Here is a 14,865-nt window from a genome sequence, read left to right on the forward strand (position 1 = left end):
CTAATCGAGTAGAAAGCGGTCCGAGCTGGGAACGAACCGAGGACGAACGTCGATAGCGTTCGCGACGATGTCGCCGGCTCGCCGGCCGCGGCGGAATTGTTCCCGGCGGAATCGAAGCGTGCGCGAACTTTTCCACCGCGGAAGAGAAAGGTTAGAATTATGGCCGGCGATACGGCCGGCGAGGGGACAAAACTTGTTCGCGTTCATTCCGTTCGCGTCCTTCGAACGCTGCCGATTTTTACGGGGATCGCGCGCGTCCGCGCGCCTGTCCCGTGTCATTATCGCGAAAGCGTTAGGACACGATCCGAGCAGATAATCCTTGTCATTGGTCTCGCGGAGGATGCGAAAGCGATCGGAAGGACCGGCCGTCGCAATGGGAGCGAGAAATGATTATAGCCGGCGCGAGTTTCACGGACGATCCTCTCGGCGCGAGAGGATTCGTCGCACGCCCCGATCGAAATAACTCACCGCGCCGCGCCGTGTCGTTCACGCTAACCTCGAGGAATTATTAACACCCTGGAAAAATCGTTGGAATTACGGACGCTGGAACCGGACCGGACGCTTAGGCGGATCGCGGACGACGAGACGGACCCTCGACGGCTGTTTTTACGCGGCCGCGATTCGATCCCCTCCCTCGATCGGATCGAGGATCGGCCTTCCTTTTGCTCGGAGGGGTCTTCCCATTGAATTACGTTTCCTGTTTCGCCGTCCTCCGGCTAGCGAATTGCAAATCTATTTTTTTCCGGCCGCGTTTCTCTCCAGCCTGGAACGTTTCGATGTTTTTGCGATCGAATCGATCTTCCGTCGCGTTCGGCGTCTGGAATTTCGCTCGTCGAATAAACGCTTATAAATCGCAGGCTCCGATTTATCGTCTTAATCTTTCCACGATAAACGGCGTTCCATTCGTACAGCCGCCTCTCGCAGATTACGTCGCGCGAACCGTTTACGCGAGAAGGTTCGGATAATCGAAGGACCGTCGAGGGCTTCCAACGTCTCCGTCGAACGACTCCGAATAGATATCCCCGCGCCGCGAACGCGGCTCGCGTGCGTGCCATCATCCCGACTAATTAAATCGTACAAACTCGAACATCCGGTAGCACTTTTATTCCGCGGAATCTCGTTAGCCCGCCTCGTGGCGGCGTCTCATTAAAACCGTTCGCATTTCCGAGTGTCCGTGATCGTCGGAGGTGTCGAGGAGGACCCCGAGGCCACGGTCGTCCTTGGGAGCCGGGCGAGTTGTCCCGCGGCTCCTAGAAAAATCGGTCGGGAGCCTCGCGAGTTGTAGCTCGCGTCGCGCGGAATCGCACGGCGACCACTCTCGCGCCTTTAATCCTTTCGTCGATCGGTTCGAACGAGGCGATAGGATCGAGCCCGGCCGGGCCCTGGGTGGCGACAGGTTTCCAGACCGAGGGCCGGGGATTCGAGTCGGACACCGGATGTGGGATACGCGTTTCGCAGAGGCGATGAGACGCGTGGGATTTCTGGCGCGGCGCGGCACACGCGAGCTTCGAAGCGTCGTCTTCTTTGCTCTCCTCCCGGTCTGCTTCGAAGCTCGTCCTCTTCGCTCTCCTCCCGGTCTGCTTCTCGCGGGGAGGCGACCGCGTCCACAGGACCCTAGGGCTTCTTTTCTCTCGATCGGTCGTAGAAACCTCCGCGCTGCGCCGCGCCGCGACAAATCGCTGATTGTGCCGCCTCCAGCCCCGGCAATAACGAGTCTCGAACTCCAAGGCCCGAGGGAACAGAGATCGCGGCGGCCATCCGCAAAGAAATCGTAGCGGTATCGTCGTGACGCGTCGCAGCGTCGCCGCGCGCGGCGATGCTCCCGCATTGTCCGACGCGCACACGTGGCCCCCGTCGCTCGTTCGACGGGAGATTTACGCTCCTCTCCGCGCGGAGAAACTCGCGGTAAATTGCTTTTCCCCGGACCGCTTCCGAGAAACCCGCGGTCGCGGGATTATACAAGATTATCGGTAAAAAGAGAGAAACAATCGGCCTGCCGGCCGACGAGCGAGACGCGCATACCGTGCGCCGTTCGCCGTTCGCCGTATGCCGCGCGTTCGCGGGTCGTATGAACCCTGCTGGAAAGAATCGAACGTAGATTGGTCGATAAAGTAATTGCCTGGGAATCGAAAAACCTGGAATCGAAGACGCTCGCGGTCCGTTGACCCTCTTTCTCCCGCCGGCCGCGACAGCCGGAGAAACACGGCTTTTACTTTTCACCGTTCCCTTCGGCATTTGCGTTTTCGCCGTTTTCGAGCTCGCAGGCCATCCCTGGAATCGACTGCCCGGGAGACTTTGATCTTCGGCAGCTTCCCACAGAGGCGGGTGTCGTGCACCTTGAAGCGGCGCGGCGCGGTGCAACGGGATTTCCTGATTGGCCGGGCATCGCCCACGTCACGCTCTGATTGGCTAACGAGGTGGCGAAGCCAGCCTGATCTTTAATTGCCTTAATAAAGGCTGTTGTCTCCTTGCTCCACGTTCTCGACGTTCCACGGTCTGGACTATCCCTGCACGGCGCACCTACGCCCATCGAGACTCGAACACATCGAGCACCTCCGTGTCTCGACCTTATTAGAGATTAGAGGCGCGAGAGTGGGCTCTCGCATCTGGGTCGCGTTTAGAGCTTAAGGACTGGCAAGGACTCGGCCGAACCGTGTCAAGGACGACCTCCGAGGAAGCTGGCAACCCGTGCCACCTTCCCCGCGATCAACCTGCTGTCCAATTATTGGCAATCGCGAGACAAGTGTCTCGCCGATTGTGCAACGTCGTCTCAGCAGGCCGCCGCGCGCCGTTCCTTCGACCTCGGATTAGTAAATCAGCGTCGATCGATCGTCCGGCCGACGGATTAGCACCGCGGGCCAAACGGAGCGAGCGAGCGAGCGCGAGAGGGAGAGACCCGGAGAGACCCCGAGCCTGTCCCGGGGATGATTTATAGAGGCATCGATCGAGATTGCGATATTAATTAGTATCGGTCGGGGCTCGCTCGTGGGAGCCGAGGTGTTGCTCGCTCGCTCGCGATTGGGTCAGCGGATGAATAAATTGGCCTCGGATCTGCTGGCAACACGGCTGCGGCTCTCGCGAGCGTTCGCGAGCGCGCGCGCGCGCGCGTCCAGGCGTATTGAGACGCTCGCTTTGTTCGAAGAAAGCGCGATACTCCGCCGAGATCGCCGGTCCTCTACTCTAGTGAAACGTTCAGCCGGATGGAATCGTTTCGGCGCTTCGGCTTCGCAGGAGCGTGCTGCGATTTCAATTCTTGATGAACAGCTTGATAAATTGCGGACACGTTCGTGCTTTCGATATCGCCGCGCCGCGCCGCGCGGCTCGCGAAATATAAACTGCCGCGGAGATATTCGCTCGCTCGAGGATCTTTCTTCGTACGGTTTCGAGAGAAAGCAAAAATCTCTATTCGAATTTATCGAAAGATCTTGTTATTTTCGATTTCTCCGGGCGGAGTATATGCTTCGTTAATTATACGGAACACAGATGCCGGGACGTTCGGGAACGTCTCGTCGCGTTTCCAGCGACGGTAACAATTTCGACGTGCTCGAGTTACCGGCGGCGCGCGTTGTTCTCGATTCCATGGGCAGCATTCGCGTTGCTCTCGACGGAAGGATTCGCGGCTCCCGGAATTAAAAAAAAAAGAAAAGAAAAAACGGCATTCGAGTAATCGCGCGGCGATCGCGGTCGATTCTACGCGAAACAGTAAATACAAACGAAATTAGCGAGGAATCCGAGAGATCCGATTCGACAATAAATAATTGCCGGCGGTTTTGTTCGTGCCGGGGACCGGGGACCGGGGATCGGGGACCGAGGACCGGGGAAACCGAGAGGCTGGAATTCGCGGCGCGAGTCGATTCATCGGGAACGATTAAAATCGCGGTTCGACGAGGAGACCGGCAAAATCGCGAATTCCTTCGCGGCCGAGCTGCGCCTCTCTATTCGATCTATCCACGGAGATAACTCTGCTGCGCCGCTCGATCCAACTTTTTGCCGGCTCGAATCGATCGCGTCGAATCTACGCTCTGTTTAACCGCTTTCCGTCCGGCCTCTCCGCCGACTTCCTGTCGCTCGTCGCCCGTCGCCCGCCGCGTCGCGCGTTCACAATTGACTTCCGGCCAGACTGTCGCGCACGCTACCGCGTACGTTTCGCATCCTACCGGCGGACAAAAGCGCGCCGGAAAACTACCGGCGAGGTTCCACCGTTCCGCTGAAATTTTATCGGTGCTCCGCTCCGTTCCGTTCCAAACGGGACACGGTTCGCGAAGGATGAATCGAGCCCGGCGATATCGCGGCTGAAAAATCGCTTTGTTCCTCGACCGGCTTCGCGCGGCGGCGAAACGATCCGGACCGGTCCGACGGTGTTCTTTAAAATTCCACGTTTTCGTTCGCAGCGCCAGCTTTTCGACTCTGCTTTATCAAATTTCAAAACGTTGTTCCAAAAGTCTGACAACGTTTTCGCGAGGTTCGCGGCGAATCGAATTCAGCGAGACGAACCACGAACGAGCGCGACCCGTTCTATTCGGAAACGTTCCACCGATCGAGTTTAACCCTTAGGCGACCAAGACTATTTATTTCCAGTTTACGCGCTGCCAAGTCCAGACTGTTTTTCAGACGAAGAGAAATTTTTTTACTGAAAATTTTTCTATCAGATATAGAGAAGAGATATTCATTTTTTAAATAAAACTTCGTTGATGTATTTTCATCGCGAAACAATCGCGCCTATTCCTCCAATGTTTCCTGCCAGATCTTACGGTTTTATCGATTTCTGCCGCGTGTACGGCGGCATTGGACCGTTAAGGGTTAAAACGCGCGGAAGACGCGAACGCCACCGTCGCGAAAGTCGAAAAAACGACTTCGTTGGGAATATTAAAATTCAGGAAGGAAGAAAAGCTATTGAACCGCACCTCCGTACAATCGAATCACGGTTAAACGAACGGTGTCTCGGTTCCTCTCGCAGCTTCGGCTCCCGATCAGGCATGGAGATCTCGCGCGTAAATTAGTTTGTCGCAGACGAGGATTCTGTTAGGCGGTCGCGATAGGAATTCCGCGGTGCTCGCGCGTTTAGGCATCGCGGACGGCTTTTTGTCGGTGGTCGTGATCTTTTGTTTAGCCCATACAAGGCAGCACCGTAATTTTCTCGAAAGAAAGACGCGCTCCGGAGCACCGGGGAGAGGAGAGAACTCTCGCCGCGGCGGCCGCCTCGAGAGAGCATCGAGAGTCCCAGAGCCGAAGCGAGGCGAGCCGGTCCCGGCCACGACTTTATTTCTCCATAAAGCAGAGTGAATTCTCGTTCTTGCCTCGGCCGGCCGCCAGATGATCGCCTCGTTTCGTGATTGCCACGCACTGGAAAATGATCGTCAGCCACGAGAACCGAAGACGTATTACTCTTCTTGCCACCGACACCCCGCTCGCCTCCCTTCGTCCCGCCGCGCTCCACCCGAGCGCGGCCTTTTATTTTTTCGTGGACGAAGCAGGGCCCCGCAGAAAGTCGTATAACTCATCCCCTCCGTTGTCTCCCGGCCGAGAGACCCCGTAAATTCGACAGCCATTCGACGCGGTTATTTTTCCCGCCGACGAATCTTACCGGCACCGATTATCCTGTGTAATTTCTTTCGACGCCCGCGCGAGAAATTGCTCGGACAACATTTTTTTTTTCAATTCTACGTTACACGCTTTCGCTGGAACGTACGAAAGCCCGGTCTCGACCGCTCGCAACGACCGGAAAGAAATCGAAACGATGCGAGCACCGGGTAAACGAGCGCGCGTCGCCGTTGGTCCGCGTTGCGATTAACGTTGTTAAGATCGCGACTCGTGTCCGCGTTCGAAGAACCGTCGGTGCAAATTGCAGAACCGTGCCGGTTATCGGAACGATTTTGCCGCGCGCAGCTTTTGTCGGTCGATGGATTTTTAGCGACGTCTTAACGAGCGCCGGCTATTAGCGCGAGACGAAATCGTCGCGTCGCGCCGCGACGGGACTTTCGTTCGGCCGTCGAGCGTAGGACCGCGCGCGCCCGCGCCGAGCACTTTCAGCCGATTTACATTTACCGGTTCGCGTTCGCGATCTGTAATTTCGTGCGTCGTTTTCGATAACGATTCCGTAGAAAGTAGCGTGAAAGAAATTCCACGGATAACGAGAGACGCGGCCGCGGGATCGAAACGCGATCGAAAGCGCCGACCGAAATCCCGGAGCGGAGCGAGCTGCTATCTAGCATCGCGACATCATCGTAAATTGGACGGCCGATATAGAAAGATCGCGCGCTCTCCGAAACGAGACCGTCGCGACGGTGTGTTTTCATCGGTCCGCTGATCAGCGATCGAAATTTATACGTTCCGATCGGAGAATTAGAAACCGGATCGAAAGAAGCACCGTCGGACGGTGGTCCGTGTCGTCGGAAACCACGAGCTGAAATCAAATTTTCCACTTTGGACGAAGGAATACCGACCCTGATAATTTTACCAACGGAAACGGACGAACCAGAGACGGTGAAACAGATTTCGAAGTCGATGTGTCGTCGCCGTTTCAAAATTTTGTTAGTAAATTATGTACCGAGTGTTATTATTATTATTATTAACATTAACGTTATGCAGTGGCTAAAACTTTGGTATTAGTCGTATAATTTAGTATTCTAGAGGCTTCAGCGATGATGAGAATATTGTAAACAATTTTACTCGATACCATTCGAGAATCGAGAACCATTTTGAAAATTTGTCGAGATCAAATTCTACGACTCGAAAACTTTACGAAACCACACCTTTTATAGCGAACAACGTTAAAATAAAAGCGCTATGAATTTAGTTCGCGTTTCGAGCGAGTCTGACCGTCGTGTCGAACCATCCGATAAAGCTTCGTCGAGCGCGCTCGCTAAAACGGGCCTCGGATTATTCAGATTATGAGAGCGCCGCGCCGGTTGGACGCGTTCTAATTACGTTCCGCTGGTCGCGTACGCGCGCGGCATTAATTACGCCGAAATCTGGGACGACGAGAAATCGTTGTTCGGCTGCCGAACGAAAGAATCGCTCCTGCGACGACCGAGCGGACGGAGTTCGCCGTAATTCCAGGCGTTTAAAGTTCGCGTCCGCTCGGCGAACAGCTAGAAACCGAGAACGCGTTCTCCCAGCGTGTAGCGGTGTAGCTCGTTCCCTTCGAGTACAGCGCGGATGCAGCTTTCGTAACGAGCGAAAGTGACGCGACCGCGTCTCCGTTTTCTTCTCCTCCCGCAGCGGGATCTTGGTTTCTTCGCAAATATTTGGAAAGCGTATCGTCCGACCTTCGAATCGACCCTTGCGCAACTCGACCGTCTTTCAACCCTTCGCGGCCCGAAGTCTTCGAAACAATTGTCCCCATACCCCTTTTTTCTAATTCTCTCGAGTCGAATCTTTTTACGAGTTGCAACCGGCAGGGTTGAATCGCGTAGTCTTGGAGAGTCTCGCGACGACGATGGTACTCGGACTCGCAGAGCTCCGGCTACGCGCGCGGGAAAAACTTCGAAGATCGTCGAAGCGACGAAGCCGTGCGACGATACGCGACGCGAGGGACGCGAGTTCTACGGCGAGAGCGATGCCACGGTTTCTCCCTGTCGACGGAAACGTTTTCTGCGCGCACCCAAGGGGATAATGCGATGTAAAACAAGTACCGAGAACCGGATTAACATATTTCCAAGGAAAGCCGAGCACGGCCAGGCAGCTCCTTCCCAGAGGAAGCGTAAAACTGCGTGAAAACGCCGGACATCGAGGACGCGCGGCGTGGAAGCAGAAAACTCTCGCGAACGGTCGCTGTAAAATAGTCGTTGGAAAAACGATGCGCGACTTTTCTCGAGCACGACGAGCGAATAATAACGAAGAAACGTTCCCCGGCGAGGCTGACGCGAGTCTCCGCGGTGATCGACCGTTCCAGCGTCCCTCGTCGAAGTTCTCGGGAGCGATTAGGTACACCGGAAACCTTAAATTGCCGGAGTTTAACCGTGACTCCACCCTTCCGAAAGTTTCGTCGGCGTACGCGAGTCGCTTGCGAAGGGTGGAGACGGGAATCGCTGGAAACGGGAGAGGAAACGTCTTTCGACCGCCGATGAATGACCGATTTAAGATTCCTAGGAGACAGTTACCTGGCTCACGTGACTTTCCTCCTCGCCCGAATGGATTCCGTTTCCCTGCCTAGGCACGGTCCTTAGGCCGCTTTTCTCTCTCTCTCTCTCTCTCTCTCTCTCTCTCTCTCTTTCTTTCTCTCCGACCAGTCGACCGCGCCTAGCCGCGCCACGCCGTCGATGGCTGCCCCTAAATCTTTCTTCAAACATAATAATAGAGTTTGAAGACGTTCCGGCGCGCCACGGCGCTGTCGGAAAGTTTGATTAGCTGCCGCGGGGTGGATCGCCTCCTCGTTCGTCCGACAGATTGCTTTTCGCGGTCGATTGTCTCCGCGAGTTGCCCGCGGAATGCAGGGGAATGCAGCCGCGGGAACTTTTTTCATAACCACTCGCCGTTTTCGGTGGTTCCGAACCTCCGACGAAAGTGAAACTCGGCGTCGGCTCTCGCGGATTCTCCGCGCACCGCGTCGTTTCGATCGACTTTTCGTAGGACGACGAGCACCGAAGAGATCGAAAAGTAGAAATCACTTTCTGCTTCCATCGTTTGCTGCTCGGACTCGACGCGACGCTCGACGCTCGATCCGCGCGATAATTGTACGCCGTTCTCGTTAACCGCCACGAATCTAATAATTGGAATGATCACGGTGCGTCGATAATTACAGCGTCTTTCGATCGGTGTTGTTTGCTTTGTACTTAAACTTTCGGCTCGGCATCGCGATGCCGCGCAACGCGCGCACGTTCGTCGTCTCTTTTTATCGTCGAGCAATTCTTTCTTTCCTTCGATCTACCGTTTCGAATCTTTTCAGCCCCATCGTTGTCCCCGAGCAACACGCTAACGGCAGACAATTTTCTGTTTCAGGCAACGAGGAAGATTTCAAAATGCGGATATTTGTTCGTCGCCCCGGGCTGGGACTTCTCGAACCCGCTGAACCGGACGAAGGTAAGCGGAAATTAATGAATCGGGAAGCCGGCATCGCTCCGGACGAGCTCTGTCTCCGTTTCTCTCTCGGTTCTCTGTCGGCTGCGTCGGTTCTGCCCCGGTGTATTCGCGACTGGTACCCGTGGACCAAGTTACCGCAAGTTACCGCAAGTTACCGTTCGCTCGGGCCCCGCGGAAGCGATCGAGAAACGATCGGAGGTGTAGATCGGAAATGCTACGTCGAGCCCATCGATCACTTCCGTTTCGATGCCTCGAGGGGTCGCGGCGCGTTATCGACGCTCTACGATCGGCCGATCGTGTTACAAGATCGATCGGAGCTCGCGCAATTTTCTCATTATCGAGAAAGCGGGGATCTCGGTACGGCATCCCGTATCGTCGACGGCTCGAAACGAATATCCTCGCGATCGTTCGTTCGTTTATTCTCCCCGCAAATACCACCGAGAGCTCTCCTTCCCGATTCCCGATTTTCGTCGGTTTTATTCGGTTCCACGGCGAGGCCCGCGGAACGTGACTTGTAAAATGCAAACACAGCCGACGTCGATCTCGGTCCGGTTCTTTTTCCTCGTTTTATATTTACGACCGCGAACGGATCTCGTTCCTTTCTAAACTTTCTCCCGCCAGCGACGTATCTACGATCCTTAACGCGTCTCGTATCCGATTTTTCCCCGCCCCGCGGACCCGCGGATCGATCGACGAATCGGCGATCTCGCGGAGCTGCAATTTCCCGCGGCTCGCGGCTCGCGGCTCGCGGCTCCCAGGCCTCGGACGTTCATTGAAAACCGAGATTTATCGTATATCGACCGCCACCGCCGCTGCCGCGCCGACCCGCGAGATCCCGCCTTCTCCCTACCACCTCCCGCGATTCCTCCCGTTCCGCGTTATCGCGCACGAGACGATTTCTTCCGCACCCGGTCGTCTTCGTTACAGCGAAATTAGAGAAATCACGCCGGTTGATAAATGTCCCCGGCGCGAACGGCGTGAACATCGATGATCTTTGGCACGTGTTTCGGTCGCCAACTTCGGTTTTCAACTTCTTCCGTTACGCCGGGACAACCGACGTGTTCCAAATAATTGCAATTAGATTTTACGCGTTTATCGCGCTCGCAAACGGAAAGCGCGATAAAACGTGCGCGCGGATCCCGGCGAGTCTGAAATCGTCGAGATCTCTGTTCATTGTTATTGCAAATTTCGGCGATCGACCGTCCCCGATAACTTGAAAATACGTTTGTACGCTTCGGGAGAAAATAGCTGGCCGTTATCTCCATTGGTAAAACGTGCGCGATTCGCTGTTCCCGACGATACAATTTCGTCTTCGATTCCTTTATCGATTACGCGTATTGTTATCTTCGAGATAAAAGCTGGCTATCTCGAGCGCTGGCAAGTTCGCGCGAAACGGTTCGACTCGTTAGCCTCGATAGAATTCTACCGTTACCCGTTCGCCCCATGAATTTTTCCGATAAACGCGAAAAATTCGCAGTCCGGTTGCGCACATCGCTTCTGCAGAGTCGGAGAATCGTGCGGAGTCGCGGCAGAATACTCGCAGCGCGAGCGATCGCCGATCCACCTGCCGCGTTATCGATCGCATACCCCGCGATTCAACGCGGAAGTCGGGGAATAGCGAATTTAAACGATCGATTATCGAATCCCTCTGCCGCGCGGTGTTCTTTAAAGACGCGAGCCCGCCGGCTCGGCGAGCCAAGGCTCGGCTCGGCGCGGTGCGACGAGAAACGCGCGAATAGAAAGCGGTTTCATGGATGACCGTGTTTGGCCTCGATCAACAGACTCTCCCTTGATTTTCTATGACAGCTGTGACCGGCCTTCCGCGAGTTTTTCACCGGTTCCACGAAGAATAGGGATTCCTCTTCCGGCCGCGGGTCTCGCCTCGTTCCGCGAGGCCTCGCGGGACTCTTCCGTCGCTCGTTAAAATCAACCATAATCTCCGCTTCTCCAGAGAAACGAATAAAATCGGACGCTCCAATTTTTCAACAATTAAGGTTACCGCCTAACGATCGTACAACCGCGTAACGACGGCAAATTAATAATCGCCGAGTAACATTCCGCTTTTATCCCCGGATAGCAATTATCGTGAGCAGACCGGGGAATCTGGAGAAACTTACATTTTTATTGGATCCGATCGATAAAAACTGGACACCGAGAAGAAACTTCCCTCCACCTGTTATTACGGTTCGTAGAAGCTAAAAATTTGTTCGGACTTTTTCCGTTCCCGATAAAAGACCGTCGTTTAATCGAATGTCGGTACGCGGAAGAACTAAATATAATTAAAATTACGCGAAGCTTTTTCCTCGTCGACCGTCGCCGCGGGTGGCTCGCTCGTAAAACGGTCTACATTCTTTCGTGCGCGCGCGTTACAAGCTTCGGGTCTTACAACTTTTTCGCGACTTGCGGTCTCGTATCGCGAAATCTATCTTTGGACCGATGGACAAAACGGACGCGTTGCGTCTTATAAGCACATATCGAACGCGCGAAGTTACGCAGCCGGAGCGGCTCGGAGGAAAACGATGTTCTCCCGGCGAAAGGTCGTTAAATCATCGAATTATCTCGCCGGTAAAAATCCTTATCGCCGCGACGTGTCTCGCTTGGCAGATTCTCCGCGGCTCGGCTCTGCGCGATGCGGCACGGCGCTCTCTTCGATCCCTGATGATAGATCCCGAGTGCTTAACTACCGACAGAATATTAATACCGGCTATATCGGGTACACTCTTCGCGCTAATTCCGAATGCAAACTTCGTCCATTAGGTCTAATAGGCATGTCCATCGATTCGATCGAACATGGCAGCATCGATTGCCGGCGAACGAAATTCAACGTTATCCGCCGGGCGAAAATTCATTAATTGACGTCACCGGCAATCAAACTGACGAGGGGAACACATCGAACTTGCGTGCACCGATTTTGATCGAATTTGCATAACGGATAGACCTCGGTAGCAGTTTCGTCGGCGATCTTTCTCGGCGAACCGCTGAGAATAAGATCGAACGAACGGTCGAAGCGTACGAGCGATATCATTTCTCGATGGTATTTTTTACGCGAAACCGTGCGATTTTTCTCAGTTTCGTGCTACGTTTCGAGAAATCGTGGCATTTCGTCGCGTCGTTTCGGGATTCTAATTCAGCAGTTGCGGATCGCCAGGATCGGACACAGTCGTCCGAGTCTTTTTCACCGTTTCGCCGGCGGTACGCGTTCGCGTCACGGTTTGATTTAACGCGGAGCACGGCAATTCCGCGGTCCGTGGCAGTCGTAACGACGTAACGTCGTAACGTCGTAACGTCGAAGCGGCGTTAAAATATGGAAGGCGAGGAATCCTCGCGCGCGCAATAAAATAAACGAACGGATCGGGCCGGGCCGTTCCTCGTCGCTGTCGCTTTAATGCCCGTGGCGATAAGGAGCACCGACTACTCCGGGCCGATAAGGCCTCGTCAGCGTCGTCTTTTTAAGCGCGTTTCGTTGCATAATGCCGCGACCGAACGGGACCCGGTGGCTTTTCTCTGCCTCGAGCGCGCGGCTCCCTCGAGCGAATCGACAAAAATTCGTTTTGTATCGTCGACGTTGACGAGTCCCTCGGGCCAGGTCAGCGATTAGTTGCGTAACGAGCGTGACGGTGCTTCTACGCGACGCCGACGCGGACGGGACGAAGAAGTCTTGCTACGTCAGCGCGTCCGCTTGTTTGCCGATGCGCGCTCGAACGAAAATTGTTGACACGTGTCGCGCGTTCGTCCACCGATTTCCAGCCGGTGTTTTCGAAGAGGAGCAGGCGGCCGAACGGTGTTTACCGTTCGGACGATAACGTTCGTCGGTTTTCGGAACCGACGCCGACCGTGGCGCGCGGCGCGATCTCGTTGCACAATCGCGCACGCACGGTTTCGTTGCGTAATGCCGGCATACCTCGTCGTTAGCCCGGCTCTTTGTAGCCGAGAAAACAGCGTTATCAGGTGAAGAAAAGAACCGGCCGCTTTCCTTTTGTCGGCTGACCTCGTCCCACGCCGACACGTACCTACGCGCGGTCAATTTCTGTTTCATCAAGCTCGATGTTCGCGCCGGCGCGGCTCCCAACAGGCCCCTCGATCTATCAGCTCCGCGAAATTAGAGACCAAAGCGTAGGCAAAGTTTAGCTCCACCCGGCGCACACTGCGCACAATAGACAGGTCGTGGTTAATTTATCGGCGCGCGAGAGCCATTGGACCGAAATTGGATCGAAATTGGATCGAATCCGCTTCGCACGCGCGCCAAGTTTCCCGGACGAGGACCGCACCGATGGCGGTGCTTCGATTCGATTCGATTTTGATCTTCGCCGGACTCGATTTATACGACGGTCGCCGTTGAAATTCGCATCGAATCGCGAATTCCTTGCGATCTCCGTTACGTCCGCGTTACGAGTCGCGAAGCCTCGATACCATCTAGAATCTAGACGCTATTTCTGGGCATCTTCGCGCACAGCGATCGCCGCTGATCTTTGTTGGTATTGTAGAACTGCTTGGACTCGCTTCATTAGGAACGCTTCCAAGGCCGATCGTCGCTCGCGTGCCGTCTCGTCGAGCGGTAATATTCTTAATTGCGACTTCTGTTTCAAATTTGAACAATGGCTCCATTGAAGAATCGCGATGCAGCTTCTCGCGTTCGGCGCGCGATTTTCAAGGCCGCGAGTCTTACCGAACGCTGTACAAAACGTTGGTCGTCGATGCAACGCTTATCGGTAGACCGCGTACGCGTAGGTAATTTATTCGCGGCATGTTCGAGTTGGCAACGTTTGCGAGCACGCGCGTAATTACAAAAACCAGCAGACTTTTATGCATCTGTCGCGGACGTAAATTTCTCGGAACATTTTTATCGCGCGAAGGTAGTATTCCTTTTACTTGAAATTTCTGACGAACGAACAGGCGTATCGCAATTGCAACCGTGCGAGAACCGAGCGAGTTCCATCGAGTTAAGCGATAACGGCCAATTTTTTCCCGCCAATTAACCCCTCGACGGTCGCGTCGGTCGCACGAGCGACTCTATCGCGCAGCAAACGCGACATTAGCCGATAAACAATTATATTTCAACGTCACACCGAACGTAGCAGGTTATATTTGCACCGTCGACGAGGATGTACTCTCTCGAGGGTGAAACGAGATGCAGTCGCGTTCACCAAAAAGCCGTTCCATCGAGATGTCCCAGCGACCAGCGACGACGACGAGACGCGAGGCGAGGCGACGTCGGGCGATCCGATCGAATTTAATTCTCGCGGGTTACGCCACGGTCCGGTTAATTACCCAATTAACGCGCACGCCGGCTTAATTTGTTCTTGCGAACGAAGCTGGCCTGGATCGCGCGTGGCCGAGGGAATTCGCGCACCAAGATATTTTCCCAGGGCCGGTGCCGGGCCGGTCCGGGTCGGGCCGGGCCGAGCCGAGCCGAGCCGAGGCGGAGCGAAGAAATCGGCACACTCTAATGAACCGGCGATCCGCGGAAAAAATCGAGGCCGGCCGGGCCGCGCCGCACCGCGAAATTCCACGAACCGCGTTCGCGTTCATTTGCATCATAATGGAGACAAACGGTGCCGGCTCGGCGCCTCCCCCTTTCTGCCCGAGTTCGACTTCCCTTCCGCCTCCACGCGCGATCCCTCGCGAGGCCCGTTTCTCTTTCGCCCCTTTTTTCTTTCCATTTCTTTATCGCCGACTGTCCCGGTTTTCGCGGAAAAATAAGTAGCGCGTCTCTAATGTTATGCTTTCACTGGGCGCCCATGATCACGGCCACAATGGAATCGCGTCGGGCCCGAACGACTCCCTCCGACCTCGACTCCGACTAATCGTACTAATTCGAGCGATGGAAACGCCGCGCGGACTCTC

At 55.0% G+C, this 14,865-nt stretch overlaps 1 protein-coding gene across 8 annotated transcripts in view; it reads left to right on the forward strand.

The window, feature by feature from the left end:
- Positions 1-14,865, forward strand: part of osp (myosin phosphatase Rho interacting protein outspread) — a 177,505-nt gene that overhangs the window by 41,954 nt on the left and 120,686 nt on the right. For all 8 annotated transcript variants that reach the window (XR_013034906.1, XM_076526676.1, XM_076526683.1 and 5 more), the window contains exon 2: positions 8,941-9,021. Coding sequence is in view for 7 of the 8 variants with exons in the window: in XM_076526676.1 (XP_076382791.1) it covers positions 8,941-9,021 (81 nt within the window). In the remaining variant the exon portion in view is untranslated. The remainder of the gene's footprint in view (positions 1-8,940; positions 9,022-14,865) is intronic.

Source organism: Megalopta genalis, chromosome 1 (genome assembly GCF_051020955.1).
Source record: "Megalopta genalis isolate 19385.01 chromosome 1, iyMegGena1_principal, whole genome shotgun sequence".
Taxonomy (NCBI): domain Eukaryota; kingdom Metazoa; phylum Arthropoda; class Insecta; order Hymenoptera; family Halictidae; genus Megalopta; species Megalopta genalis.